Source organism: Polypterus senegalus, chromosome 8, assembly GCF_016835505.1.
Source record: "Polypterus senegalus isolate Bchr_013 chromosome 8, ASM1683550v1, whole genome shotgun sequence".
Classification (NCBI taxonomy): domain Eukaryota; kingdom Metazoa; phylum Chordata; class Cladistia; order Polypteriformes; family Polypteridae; genus Polypterus; species Polypterus senegalus.
Window position 1 is genome coordinate 5,430,479 of NC_053161.1, and position 15,503 is coordinate 5,445,981.

The following is a 15,503-nucleotide window of genomic DNA, read 5'->3' on the forward strand; positions in this document are numbered from 1 at the left end:
AAGGCACTACCCAAAAACACCATACTGTACAACTGTTCAATCTCTTTTACCTTCTCTTCTTCCGCTTCTCCAGGCAAGCTTTGTTCACTTCATCTCTGGCTTCCTGTACTGAAGTGTACAGAACCCGAGAGTACTTCCGGTGTCACTAGGTTGTCCTTAGGAAACATTTCCAGGTATGGCTGAAGCCCCACAAACTAGGGACCATTAACCCCCTCAGCCCTGAATCCCCACCCGATGGCCCATGCAACCCAACAGGGTTGTTACATAGAATTATAGTTCCCAACATGTTTTGTAGGTATCTGTAGAGATACTGTAACCCAGGGAGGCTGCCACCTAGCATTTTGGGGAATAACCAGAATAAATTGTCATCCCCTGTCCTTTCATTGTAGGGGCATCCTGGCCAGGTTTGTATCTTTGTTCAGTGCCAGCCAGGATTACAGTCTCTGCATACCACCCATTACAGACTGTAAACCTAATTGATTTGAAATTCTCCTTTTGGAAATTCTGGATGAGTTAGACATGGATTTGTTTGGCTAAATGGACATTAGACTAACATACTCTACAAGCCTTTTAAAGACTGTAAGAATCCTAGAGATTTGTGGTGTTTTATCTCTTGTATGTTTCACAAAAAATATGTATTTAAATAACACATTTCCATATAAAGAGTGTAGCTCTGTCAGCTCACTTTACAGTCTATGCGTAAAGTGTACATATAACTTTAAAGGGAGACGTGGGGTCTCTATCCAGCACCATCCTGAACGGGTTTTCTTTTTTCATTTCTAGTTTTCCAGATTGGAGTATAATCCATTCCAGAATGATAGCTAAAAGACATGTACAAAATTTCTAAAAAGAGATGCACCAGGTCAGCATCAATGTTCAAATATCCTGTATCACGTGAATGTTGTTTTACTACAACCCACATCACAAAATTACAAACATCTGATCCTCTGAACAACATGAATCAACAGAAACCAAGATTCATTAGATACGTCCACATTTTACAAATCTACAAATTTTGCATTGTTTGTCCAACTGAAACCACACCCTCTTGTTTTCTTTAACAAGAGCAAAACCCTTTTTGTAGCATCTTGAATATTCTGATCTTCCAGTTTTGATGCTAGTCTCATATTAGTAAGCATTACCCTTTATAAGGCATTCATCTGTCACATTATTCTTCAACAGTCTTGTTTTCCGATTTGAATGGGGGCACCAGGCCAATACAGTGTGACCTCTTGTACACACATAGGGATAGTGGGGAAGTTTCCTCAATCAAATGGACAAACACTTCTTTGGTGGGTTGGAGTAGGCAGCTTAGCAAAAGAAAAACTCCTGCAGATGCAGGCTAGGTCTGGTTAGGGTGGGGAGTATACACACTGGTACAGCACGTCGCTGCACCCACAACACAATGAAACAGCTGGGGATCCTGGTTGGCAACCCCCCAGGAAGACACATGATCCAGTTTCACCCCTAAGAAATGACCATCTATCTGCCGCAACCAGGTGTTACATGGGCATCGCCTTGGCCTGGTCTAGCCGCTCAGGTCCGCAACAATGAGTATCCAATGAGCCACATCACCCTCGGGGAACTGTGCCACATGGCCTAGTGCCGTAACTGATGCACAATCACAATGCAGGTAATTTACCTTATTCAGGATTCCATGAGCAACCACTCGTTTGACACAAAGTCAAAACACCAATACCCAAGGATTCTCCAAAGAGACAAATTGCCGAAGGAGTCCAGTCTTCGCCTCAGGTCACTGGATAGTGTTCATGTCCCGCAACCATATAGCAAAACCGGGAGCACAGTACTCTATAGACTTGGGTCTTTGTCCTTTTGCAGAGATATCAGGAGCACCTTGTGACCCCCACCATGCTCTCCCTATCTGTCTACCAAGTTCATAGGAAGAGACACCAGTGACGAGAATGTCGCTGCCGAGGTAAGTAAACCTCTGAATGAGGTCGACATTCCCCTCTGCAGACACACTGCTGATATTGTTTTTTTATCCAGCAGACTTGCAAGCCCAGACACTCAGACTCCTCACTCGAGTCTCTCAAGAGCCCCGATCAGAGCCTCCATCGACTCCAAGAAGATCACAGCATCGTCGGCAAAGTCAAAATCAGTGAATCTCGCTTCACCAACAGATGCCTCACAGCTGCTGGACCCACTGACCCTGCCCAACACCCAGCCCAAGCATTGAACAGATAGGTGCAAGGACACACACCTGACGAACCCCAGAATGAACTGGGAACACATAGGTTCTCTGTATGGCACTCATAGTACCAGTGTAAAGGCAGCTCATATTATCCATCAATTCAAGGTGTAGGGTCAACATGTAAACTTCACAAAAGACAATGACCTCTTTGGAATTTCATCTCAGGACTCTTGAAATGTGTGTTGTGCTAGACATTCACAAAGATGTTTAATAACACCATTACAGTTTAATGTATCTCACATATAAACCTCAAAATCTGTGTTTGTTTATATATATATATAGTGACAGGGGCTTGGCGTCCTTACCTAGCCGGGACGCCCCTGCACACTATATTCAGGGGGAACAGCCATGGACATTGCAATACCTCCCCCTGAACGCTAGTTGGCCCCCTCCCTGGGGAGGTACAGTGTCTCGGGTTCCCGCAGGGCATCCTGGAAATTGGAGTTGGGTGCAGGGCGCTGTATTTGGGACTCCTGAGCCCGTGTGGGCAACCAATTCGTCACACCCGGAAGTGCAGGGATCAAGCACCCGGAGCACTTCCGGGTGAACTATAAAGGGAGCCAGCGACCACCACTCAGTGGCCAGAGTCAGATGGAAGGAGGACGAAACTTGGTGAGGAGTGGTGGAGTGAGAAGAAGAGGAGAAATTAGTGTTTATTGTGTGCTTGGGACTGTGTTGGGCTAGTGGGACACGGGGAAGATGTGCCTCACAGCTGAAGAAAATAAAAATTTATTTAATTTTGCACGTGCCTCCTATGTCTAATGTGTCGGGTCGGGTGCTATATAGTGTCTTTCTTACTATATATATATATATATATATATATATATATATATATATATATATATATATATATATATATATACACACACACACACACACACACACACACTGTATCCAGTATACAAAAATCACACTGTTGAATCAATCTGTGCCAAAATTTGCATGATTGTAGACTATGTTTTGGCCAGAGCTAGTGACACACCAGAACAGACTGAAGCCAAACTAGTATAATACTAATAATAATAATAAACAGTAATGGAATTTATGAACTGAGTGAAAAATCATGAGAACGCATGGTGTATACAATCTTTCATAATTAAGTGTATTATTGTCAGGGTGCATTTGCAGTGATTGCACTCCATCCCAGGTTGGTTCATTGGTTTTCCTGTTGCTAACCCAGATAGGTTTTAGCCCATGTTGCAGTGGGGTAATCTATTTAGAAAATGGACGGATGTTTTGTTGACATGTTCACTGCAAAAGTGGTAAAAACATTTACCCTCCACCTTATTTTTAAGCTTGGACAAAAACTTGATTGTCTACAGTGCATCAAGGTTTTTTGGTCTATTTCGAGACAGCAAAGTTTGTATTTTCCAAGTTCTTGTTAAGTGGTAAATTCAAAACAGCTGCAAAAGTCTTTCATGCAGACATAGTTTATGAGACTGACTCGCCCAAACCACATTACAACATTATGCTCATGGTTGTGTGGGAGGTTCTCGAGTTTCTTATGAATGTCCAGCAATACATTTTAAGGGTTAGATGCTTAGACGACAGTGAGTGCATTGATTTCAAGTTTTCATTGCTAATCTCTTAAATCAGTGACTTTTAATGCTTGTACATAACCTGGATTTACATTCAACATAGCATCCCAGATTTAACTCCGATTAGTTGTTTCTAAAATATAATTTTTTGTTCTTTAGCTATACTTTAATAACATTGCCTTTACTAACTGGTGTAAGGAGGTAGCATAATGGGTGATGCTCTGACCTCTGGGGACTTTTGTACAATTCCGAACCTGGACACTTTTTTTCTGTATTTTTTTCTTTAAGCAGGGTCCATTCAAACTGATTTGCAAATCACAGTAAAAAACTTAAAGTTTAAATGTGTTTCCTTTGATCATGACCATTCCATACTCCAAAAAAGTAATTTGTGCAGTGTTCCAAGTTCAAATTCCACAGCTGGTTATGGCCACTCTGGGGTTTTTGTCCAGGTACTCCAGTTTTCCACCCATATTTCAAAGAGGTCTACAATGAATTAACTGGTTATTTGGAATTAGGGCAGTGGGGGATTTTTGTGTGAATGTGTCTAAGATGGATTTGATCCTGATAGTGTTGGGAAAAGGCCATGGCTCCACCATGACTCTCCAGGCTTTAATGTGTTTATTTCAGAACAAAGGACTTCATTAGTGCACGTAGGAACCATTTCATCTCAGCTCTTATTTTTTTGCTTAGGAAATGCTGTAGGTTTTGGGGTGGATTTGTTAATAATTAAATTTTTGCCAGTGTTAACTTTAAAAGTTTTTAAATGCTTATTTTCTTTTAGTGCTGAAGAAAGCAAAAAAATAAAATTGCTTGCTAATAGCTTGTATGGAATGTTGTAGTTTTAGGTATGTTTATTTTATCAATTCAGAAAGCTCTCATTTCATTGAGGCAATTTTATTATTAATCATTTTGTTGCTGCCCCTGCTTTCCCTGGTTTTCTCAATTGCTGCTTTTATATTTCTTAGCTTTGCAACAAAATTCTCTTTCATTCACAAAGCAGACCCTCTTACTGCATTAAGAAATACTTTACAGCTCTGTATATTGCTGTCATTCTATTTTATGTTCCCTTCTCTGGTTAACATCAGTTCTCTTGTACTGTAAGCCTGTCTCTATTAATTTATTTTCAATGAGAATGAGTATAGACTGCATTGTTTACTCTTAATTCAAATAAAGTTGTGTATTTTCTTGGGTTCTTGTTTATCATGGCACCAGCCCTAGGAGAAGTGTTACATGTTAACAAGACAAGCAGGTAAGAATCTCACAGTAATCTTAACACGTGACAGTATCACCACCACCACAAGTATGCTGTTTTTATTGTTAAATATCCATTCATTTGGTCCACTCAGTTATAAGAAAGCTTATTTGTTTTATTGTGCAGTATAAAAATTACTAAAAACGTACAATCAGTTGTACATCAAAAAGATTAAAAAAATAAAAATTGTGCTTTCAAATGTGTTTCTATTAACAGTTAAATACTTGGTATGATTTACTGCTGACAGGAAAATAAATGTATACATATCTAGATGTTTATATAATTATGAAAGTTTGAGACAAGATTACTTTTGATAGACACAAAGTTATATTTAAAGAGCAGGACACATTGAAATGAACATCCATACAGACTGCAGTTTTCTGACATCCAGTTACCATGTCTGCCCTTTCAGATTAGGATAAACAAACACAGAGTTGTAAACAGTGGTGAATAGTATTAAATTAGTTACTGTATAAATTATGTTAGGGCTATTAAAAGTATGTTATTTTAACAGTAAAAAAAAATTGACATCATCTGAATTAAAATGGTTTACAATGAAACATTTCAAGTACAATAATTGGTGAAATGTGTATGCATTATTCTTACATAAAAAAAAAAGTATTCATATGGCATATCCACACAATTGCAACATCATTCATGCACAAGCCTTTGCTCTTTAATTAAAATATATCATTTTAAATAGAATATAAACCCTTAATCCTTTACACCTTATTGGATACACAAGCCTTATCTTTATACAAGGCAAATTTAAAAAGCAGCATTGAAAGCAGTGAGAGATACTCTTTGCACTGGCAATCTTTCTCAATTACATTTATCTAATTTAATAATTAAATAAAACAGATTAACCCAAAAATGAAAAATAACTAACTGGTAACATTGATATTTTCAATACAGCATAGGAACTGGAAATTAACAACAGCAGAATAACTGAAAAAAAAAAAAACTTAAATAAAAGGTGGACAGATAACCAGTGTTAAAATTAAATGTGTACACAAGGGACACTTTTTCAAACATATTATCAAGAATTAATTTAAGACCGCAATTTTGCTGTATACCTAAATATGTAAAAAAAAAGACCAAAAAACAACAAAATGGCATTTTACAAGAATGTAGCAAGTGTGCTGCTTTTCACACTTATTGTCTTACATGTTGCACTTTGTATTGACAGTTTAATTACTGATAGTTATTTGAAGAGTAAAAATGACTTTTACGAGATTTTTGTCCAAAACACGTTCAAAATAGAAATCCACATAATTCAGCAGTGTTAAAATAGATGGAAAACTAGAAGACAAAGTGTGATTTCCTTAGTTTCCATTTTCAATATACAGTATGTGTATGAGCTTAGAGTCTGCAATAATTTTTTTTTTTTTTTTTTTCTCTAAAACAGAAAACTGTAATTGTCAACCTGTAAAATAACATATTAAAACCAAATCAGAAAAACCTTGTGCATTTTTAACAATTTAGTGTATTTCAACCAGAAGTAACATGGCTTTAAGGTTTTCAGCTTTTACTTACAGATTCATAAAACCAAGCAGTTTTATTAGCTCTGGGAATTAATTTGAATTTAGTTCAGTATGATCATTTAAAGAAAATATGTTCTTTTGAAAGAAAAAAAAAAAAAAAAAGGTAGTTTTGAACATTTCTAAATGCACTTCAAATTTTATAAAATTATGACCTTTACCAAAATAAATGGTGTCAGCATGATAATTTAGACATTCATCCAAAATATTTACTTAAAAACAAACAATGCTTTCTTCATGTATCCATTTTTTTAAACCTTCTAAATTCCATTACTGGATTGTTGGAGCTCTAGCATATCCTGGCAGCATAGCATATAATGCAAGCAATGCAGAAAATATTTGAAGGTGGGTAGGGGGTGTTTGGGAGTTGATGTCGTAGAGTTAATGCCACGGTGTTAGCACAAGGGTTACAGTCTTGGCATAAAAACGCTCAGCATAAAAGCTCTTTCTAGAGTGCAGCTATAGCCATGAGCTATGGTTGAAAGTTCAACACATAAATTTCATTTTGTGGGGAGAGGAAAAAGAGGAAAAAAAAAACCAAAAACCTATAGCTCTGTGCATCCAGGTTTTTATTCAGACTGCTGTATGGTGCTACATTTTTATTATAAACACTTTAGGGTATGCAACTATAAAGTAAAATGTATCACATCTAACATGGACAAGTTTTTAATCAATATATGGATCCTAAAAATGCAAAGATGTGTGCATACCACTGAAACAAACTATATTCCAAAACAAGGCCAACAAAACAAATATAAATTTACCGGTATATTAGCTTCAGTAGGATAATGTAAACATGGGGCTTATACCAACAGAAAGAAGGCTGGTCTTCCAAATTTAATGTCCATTAAAAATATAAAAATTATTCTCAAAACTAAAAAAAGTATTGTATTCAGAAAGATACTGCCTGCTGTGTTTAGTAACATAGCACGTACACTTGCTCTGGTTGACTAGCGACTGCTAGTGAGAAAGAGGTTAAGCAAGTGCGTAGCATGCAATCAAGTGACTGGTAGTACAGTGGCCAGTGCTCATGCCTAAAATCTTTGGGGGCTCTAGTTGTTGGGGTAATCTGGGAAATCATATGCAGTTAAATGCACCCACCGATACCAATCAATCAACAAATTCATGTGGAGAATGTGTAAACCCCCTGCAGACCCTAGTGCTACAAGGAAGGAATTACAACTCTGTGCCGTCATTCTCCTTATGTTAAAATATCTGTACTAATCTTACTAAAACTATAATCTGATTAAAACTAAATGTATACATACAACTTCTTTTAGTTTTTGACACTTAACTGCAAACATTGTGCATGCTTAATGTCTCCCTCAAGAACTTTTAATAAAAAACCAAAGCATTCTCATGCATGATGTTACTGGTAGCAGCAGGCAATATCTTTGTGAAATAACACCACAATTATTGCAAAATAACCTTGTTTTACATTTTTAAATGGCAGCAATAAGTTTAGGTAAAATTCAATCTCAATGGATGTGTTCGGATTCAGCGGGTTGGATGGATGTGAGAAAACTCTCAGATGTGAGGAAAAAAACCTTGTAATCTTACTTGCTTAAGTAAATTCAACTAAACATTTTCTGGTGGAATGCTGTAAAGGTAATTGTTTCCAACAGTCATTTTTTATTTTATTTTAGTAAAAATACTAATTTAGAATTGTATTACAAATAATTCCATGTATACTTTCTGGTTGATGGCTGCCACTTAGTTTGCCTTTTCTCTCTTTCTACAGTTCAGTTTCAGCTATTACAATTCCCAAAGACCTGAAACTTTGAATATCTAGTCCTTGTAATGTTCTGATAAATACTAGGCATACATGAAAAAAAAAATCTTGTGTAAAATGTTTAGAGGATAGTTAGTTAAAAGTGATGAAAATGCAATCTCAATAAAAAGTTAACACATCAACCCAGCAGGTTCTATCATCAAAGACATTCTCAATAATTTTTAGGGGATAAACACTGAGAGAACTGACAACTTTGAAATTCAGGTTAGCCCAAAAATCACAAATACCTGCACATATCTTTACTGGCACCTTAACATCTGTGATTTATCTTGGATAAAGATGTGAACAAAATAAACAAAAACTTACAGCAATAAATATAATAAAACTGAAAGGCACTGCAAATGAAGAAAACAAAACTCTGAGGTAAAAAGGAAAATCCTTCACAAAGTCGCCTTTCTCATTTTCATTTAGACAAGCGTGACAGATAACTGTTTTTTTTCTGCTTGCATGGAAATTAAATCTTCAGCGTACAGTCTACTGTCTCTTAATTATCATAGTAACTTCCTGAGGGACAATACTAAACATAACAGAACATCCAACAAAAAGGCACATTTTACTTGAAATGAAAACAAATCGCTGATCCGATTTTAAACAATACAAGTTTCACATTGGAATGTTTTCTGGAATCTTTTATACTGGAATATATAACTGTATGAGACACTGCCACACCTGAGCTTTATTTTTTATTTCACTGCTGGTTTGGCCAAGTATTCAGCAAATTAAATCCTGCAGAACAAAAGCAGACAAACTATGGTTTTAGGATTACCGTTATGAAAATGCTTACATCTTTAAACAAAAGGAAATCATTTTGTGTATATCACACACACACACACACACACATTGTGGGGAACAGCCCGGACACAGACAGATAGACATGGTTCTTGAAGCACCACACATGTTTATTTACACTAATATTTACAACAGTGACACACACAACCCAGTGCTGCAGCACCAATCACCCTAAAGTCCAGGACTTACACAATGCCTTTTCTCTCTTCTGGTCCGCCTCCGCTCCTCTCCTCCGAGCTCTGTCCTCTTCCACCCGACTCCAGCCATCGAATGGAGGGAGGCGGCCCCTTTTATACACATCTGGATGTGCTCCAGGTGCCTCCTGGCAATCTTCTACCGGCACTCCTCAGTGTGGCGAAAGTACCGGCTCTGCATCCGGAGTCACTCCGGGCGTCGCCGATCCTCTTCCCCCCAGCACTTCCGGGTGTGGCATATACTGTATATATATTAGCAGTTGGAGATCCACAAAGGGAGAAAATGAATCACGTATCATAAAGTAGTTTTTTTTTTTTTTTTTTATTCCTGATCTTTCAACCCCTACCAGAGGTCTTCATCAGAGGATAATGCTAAGACTTACAAGAATCAAAGGCAATATATAGCAATACCTTACAGGGGGAGGGGGTGGCTAGGTCCGTGTGGGGGGGTGAGGTTGTTGGGAGTAAAGTCTTGTTAATTAAGAATAAGTTCTTCTTAATTTTTTATATGCTGGATTTATGTTCAAGTGTCTGTTGATGGCGTTCTCATTTGATAACCAGGATTCAGCCAGCTCTCTAGCACTTTTATTATTGGCTTTAGAGAGAAAGGCCATCAACAGACACTTGGATATAAATCCAGCATATACAAACTTAAGAAGAACTTATTCATAATTTATTCGTAATTTATTGCTATATATTGCCTTTGATTCTTGTAAGTCTAAGCATTATCCTCTGATGAAGACCCCTGGTAGGGATTGAAAGCTCAAGAATAAAAACTACTTTATGATACGTGATTCATTTTCTCCCTTTGTGGATCTCCAACTTCTAATATGCAAACCGTATCACAGACCTTCTCTTCCATATTTTATATATATATATATATATATATATATATATATATATATATATATATATATATATATATATATATATATATATATATATATATATATATATATACATACATACATACATACATACATATATACATATACATATATATATATATATATATATATATATATATATATATATATATATATATATATATATATATATATATATATATATATATATATATATATATATATATATATATATATATATATATATATATATATATATATATATATATATATATATATATATATATATATATATATATATATATATATATATATATATATATATATATATATATATATATATATATATATACACATACATACACACACATACATACACACACACACACATACGTTTAGTATAAAAGCTGTGGCATAATCTGTAATAAATTTTTCTTCAAAGTTTTTTCTTTGAAACAGTTAATTGTTTGCTATAAAATACTAAAGACAAATCACAATGGCTATTTCAGTTCTTCATGATTAAAAGGAAAATATAACTAACTAAAAAAACCTCTTAACATTAAAAATAAGTTAAATAGAACTGAAAATTATTTATATAAATAATTTTATGAATATAAACAAGTTGTAGATTGTACAAAACAGTATTTTGTATGTGCTTTATTCCACCCAGATACAAAAATAATCACTATTTTAAATCTTTTTGGTCAAACACTACATGGTTAGCTAAATAAATAGCAATCAAACCAAATATAGTAGATGATGCAATGTATGCTGTCACAGACTCTGTAAACTGGACTATCATGCCCATAAACAAAGTAGGGAAGACCTGTGAAAGAAGGAAAGTGCTGTCCAGTATAGCGAAATCGAGGCCAATGCCACGTTTGCCATGATCCACATCTTCTTTTATATCTACACAGGCTCCAGACACTGAATTTCCATTGAAAGAAAAAAACTTGCTTAAAAGCGTCTGCTCTGCTGTAGAGGGTTTGTTTGCTATATAGAAGTCACTACTCTGTGATTCAAATAAAAGATGTCCATTTGGTCCAAAATCATGATCCATGGTACATCGTTCATCCATGGTCAGAATTACTGACTCTCTTGTGATCGTCATCCCATTTTTTGGCTTACTTTTAGGAAGTATTTTTGGCATGTAGACCTGGATTTAAAAAAAAAAAAAAAAGTTAACATAGACCACTTGGTCTGTATTATACACAACAAATGTCAGTTTTCAATAAGGTCTAATGTATTAGTAGTTCTACATACAGATTATACTGAAACTTCAATTAAGTTCATTCTTAGCACATGCCATAGCTTAACCTCCATCTGAATTTGTCTTTAGGCAATTTTGTTCAATGTGCCTTGCATTGTTAATTGCAGGAGATTATTAAGAAAGATATGGCTATCATTTGATATGACTAACTACTTTTCTCAAGCAGAATTTTAGAGTTTAACATCATGTGCATTTCTCCTTCGCACTAGTTTGGAAGATAGGTAGAAACTCTGTTAAGTTCTGGAATGATGATTTTAGGACTTTGCAGACTATAACAGATGAAAACTTAACTAAAGAAGTTCCATGGGGTGCAATGTGGATGAGCATATACAATGTTTTTGAATGGATGTTCAAAATTAACTAAATTTTATGTTTGTGAGAATTGCCTCTTCTGTGAGGCATTTTGCACATTTTGCCCATGTATACAGGGAAACATTATAGGTGGAGTTTTTTTTCCAAAGTTTCTTCTCCTAGGGAACTTTATTTAGTGACTGAATCTTCAAGCTGTTAGAGAAAATGCCCCAAGGAGGCATTTTGGAGACTTTGTACTGGAATGCAAAGTTGCTACACAGCAACCTCACCTAACCTCACCTTTATTTCATGTTCAGCAGTGTTGGGTATCCCTGCTAGTAAAAGCCTGGTGGAAAACTCAAAACTAGCATTGTTTACTTTTATAGATATCAAAATAAATTTTACGTTGTACCTTTCAAAAGGAGTGTTGAGATATACGTATGGAGTGAAACAGAAGCTATGTACTGTATACCATTACCACAGTAAAAACAAATACCAGCTAAGCATTACTCTGGTTAAAATGTATTAAATTGTCATGTTGTGGTGCAACATGACATGTATTAGGGGTGATGGGAACTGCTAGATTTCTGCATTTCTTTGAATTTTGCACACTCTAAAGGCAATTTAGTTAAACATAAATCAAATGGTTTTGCATATATATTTATTGTGACGGACAGCCAGGTCCCTGCATATGTCCCGGGGGAGCCATCATGGACATTGCAGTACCTTCCCCGGGGCGCTTGGGGGCAGTCTCCCTGGCCGTGGATCCCTCCTCAATCTCCCCCGTTGCTCCATGGGACATGGAGTCCACCACAGCAGCCCGGTTGGGAGATGGGGTGGCCGCTAGGGGGTGCTGCAGAGAACCAGCCACCACACTGGACGGTTTATCAGCCCCACCCGGAGGTGCAATTAAGACCAGCTGGTCAGGCACCTGGAACACTTCCGGGTGGGGTATAAAAGGGCCTGCCTCCCAGCAATCAGGGCCAGAATCGGGAGGAAGAGGACGAGGTTGCCTGGGAGGAGTGGTGGAGCAGGAAAAGTTTGGTTTTATATATATATATATATATATATATATATATATATACACATACATACATACATACATACATACATACATACACATACATACATACATACATATATATATATATATACACATACACATATACACATACACATATATATATATATATACACATACACATATACACATACACATATATATATATATACACATACACATATACACACACATATATATATATATATATATATATATATATATATACACACACACACACACACACATATACATATATATATATATATATATATATATATATATATACACACACACACATATACAGAAAGGAACTAAAGTGTCCCAGTGAAGCTGAACTACAAGGACACATATATTTAGATCACACATCAGTTTTATAAGGTAAACCTAATAGCCTGATCTGTAGTTGTCAGAATATAAACTACAGTAATTAAATGTTAAGTCTTTGTATAAAAGGTAGAATAAAATGGCTTTATAATGAGTAGAGGTAAAGCTCTAAATATAGTATCAACATGTAAATTAAATGTAATTTAAGTCCTGACCATTTTTACATTGAACTGTATTTTTTTCATACTTACTTCTTTCTCCTTGTGGTAGTGACAAGTTAGCGTGTAAGGTAAAGTCTGAAGGGTGGCATAGGCAAATCCAGTCAGTGCAGACATAAAGGTGACCAAGACAATGCTTTTTGAAAGGCAGATGACAAGTGCAGATAAAGTGAAGCTGACCATGCTGGCTAGGTAGATACGTTTGGACCCAAAATAACGAACTAGTTTACTCATCACAATTGAAAAAAAGATTGAGGTAGCACATTGCAAGAACAGGCCAATGCTTCCCATACGAATTCCTATAATTGAAAAGAAAGACAACAATGTTATTGGATTCACAGAGAAAAAAAAAAATGTGTTGTATAATAAGCTGCAGTTTTACCTCAGTTCTTGTACAAAAAGTTGCATAGAAAATAAACAATCATTTCAAAAGTCATCCAAAATACATACTGTATGCTTAAAGATTAATTTAACATTCTCAATCCGGCTGAACACAAGACTGAGTTTGCAGGAGACCAGAGCATATTTCTGGCAACACTGGCCACAATGCAGGAAAACAACCATGAAGAGAACACCACTCTATTACATCACACATGCACCCAGAATTACACTCAAATAGGGCTAATTTAGAGTCACCAATTAACCTAACCTGCATGTCTTTGTGGGATGTGGGAAGAAACTGGAGTACACAGAGGAAAACCCATGCAGAAAGAGACAGAATGGGTAAACTCCGTACAGGATACCACAAGATGTGAAATTTGAGTCTAAGATGTTGGATTCATGAAGCAGCAGCTCTAAGCACTATGCCACCTTTTCTTTATATTGACACAGAGTATCTGACTAAGCAAGCTTCATACGGACAACAATCATGGAACAGTATAGGACGCCACATAATGCTAAAATAGACCAGTGCTACTGACATTCCAGCACTATGTTTTAAACTGGTATGTGTCATTTAGGTACATACAGAATGCTCAGTATTTTCAATGCAGGTACTTCCCTAAGCAGCCAGTTAATCAGATGAAAATCCAATGTTAAAACCAGCTACATAATTCCGAGCAATTCCTTGGTATATACAACAGCAGCACAAAGCTGAAAAAGATGTAGTTCAATTTTTGAACAAAACTAAACAGTGCAGTCATTTGAGTGACTAGCAGCAACAAGTAATCTCACCTAAATAAGAAAATAAGACAACATATAAAGAAATATGTATTTTTATTTATGTCCTTTTTGAGTAGCTCATACGGACTTGTAGCTATATTCTGCATGCCTTTGCACAAAGGGACATCCTTAAGATACTGAAAGAAAATACATAACTTACAAATCCTACATATATAAAACAGATAGCAGGCAACAATTGTGTGGACTATTCATCTTGACTCTTCATAAACAATTTGAAATAAACTAATCTTCCTCCTGCTGAGATTTAGTCAGACCTTGGCTTTTATGTCTTTTCATAATTTTCACGCAAAGACGGGATTACTTCACCACTATGTTCACTTTAAGCTGTGCCACACAGCACTTTTGAATCCCGCTGTTCAATCACCCTAGCACACAGCAGCTTGAAAGTGCCACGCAGCGCAGCTGCTATCACTAAAAAAAAAAAAAATAGGATAATAAAACAGAATATAACTTGGTGAAGAGGTTATATATAACACTAGGGGGCTTTGCCCCCTGCTCGCTTCGTTTGCCAACCCCCGTGCTTGTGCTACGCACTAGCCTCTTTGCAGTTCTGCCGCTCGTGTATGGGGAGGCGGATGTTCAATTTACTATTTTACATTACAGCAAGTAATTAGATAGATAGATAGATAACCATATTAAGAAAATATTAAACCGTAATAATTTGAATGTAAATTATGTTTCATGTTGCGTTAAGAGTTATACGTTGTGTAATAAAATTTTGTTCTGTTTGGCTTTGAAATTAACATGCAAAAAAAACCTGTTAAATTTACACCTTTACTGGAAAAGTAAAAATTTTTTGATTTAAATTTTCATCAATATTGGCGAATTTTGTTTCTCTCTCTTTCTCAATTAAATAAAATGACTTTTTCGAATGTTTGGCTCTGAGATTTCTAAATTGTCTTTAAAAAAGCTGTTCTAATGGGAAACTGTTAACATTTTAATACGAATGATGTAATGGGCTACAATTCAGT

General features: G+C 35.9%; 1 protein-coding gene across 3 annotated transcripts in view; it reads right to left on the minus strand.

Moving 5' to 3' along the window:
* Nucleotides 1-10,623: 10,623 nt before the first annotated feature.
* Nucleotides 10,624-15,503, minus strand: part of LOC120533719 (solute carrier family 45 member 3) — a 75,744-nt gene continuing 70,864 nt past the window's right edge. For all 3 annotated transcript variants that reach the window (XM_039760630.1, XM_039760633.1, XM_039760631.1), the window contains 2 exons: nt 13,384-13,649; nt 10,624-11,340 (listed from right to left, as the gene is read on the minus strand). In XM_039760630.1, the coding sequence (XP_039616564.1) occupies nt 10,870-11,340; nt 13,384-13,649 (737 nt within the window). In that variant the 3' untranslated portion in view covers nt 10,624-10,869. The remainder of the gene's footprint in view (nt 11,341-13,383; nt 13,650-15,503) is intronic.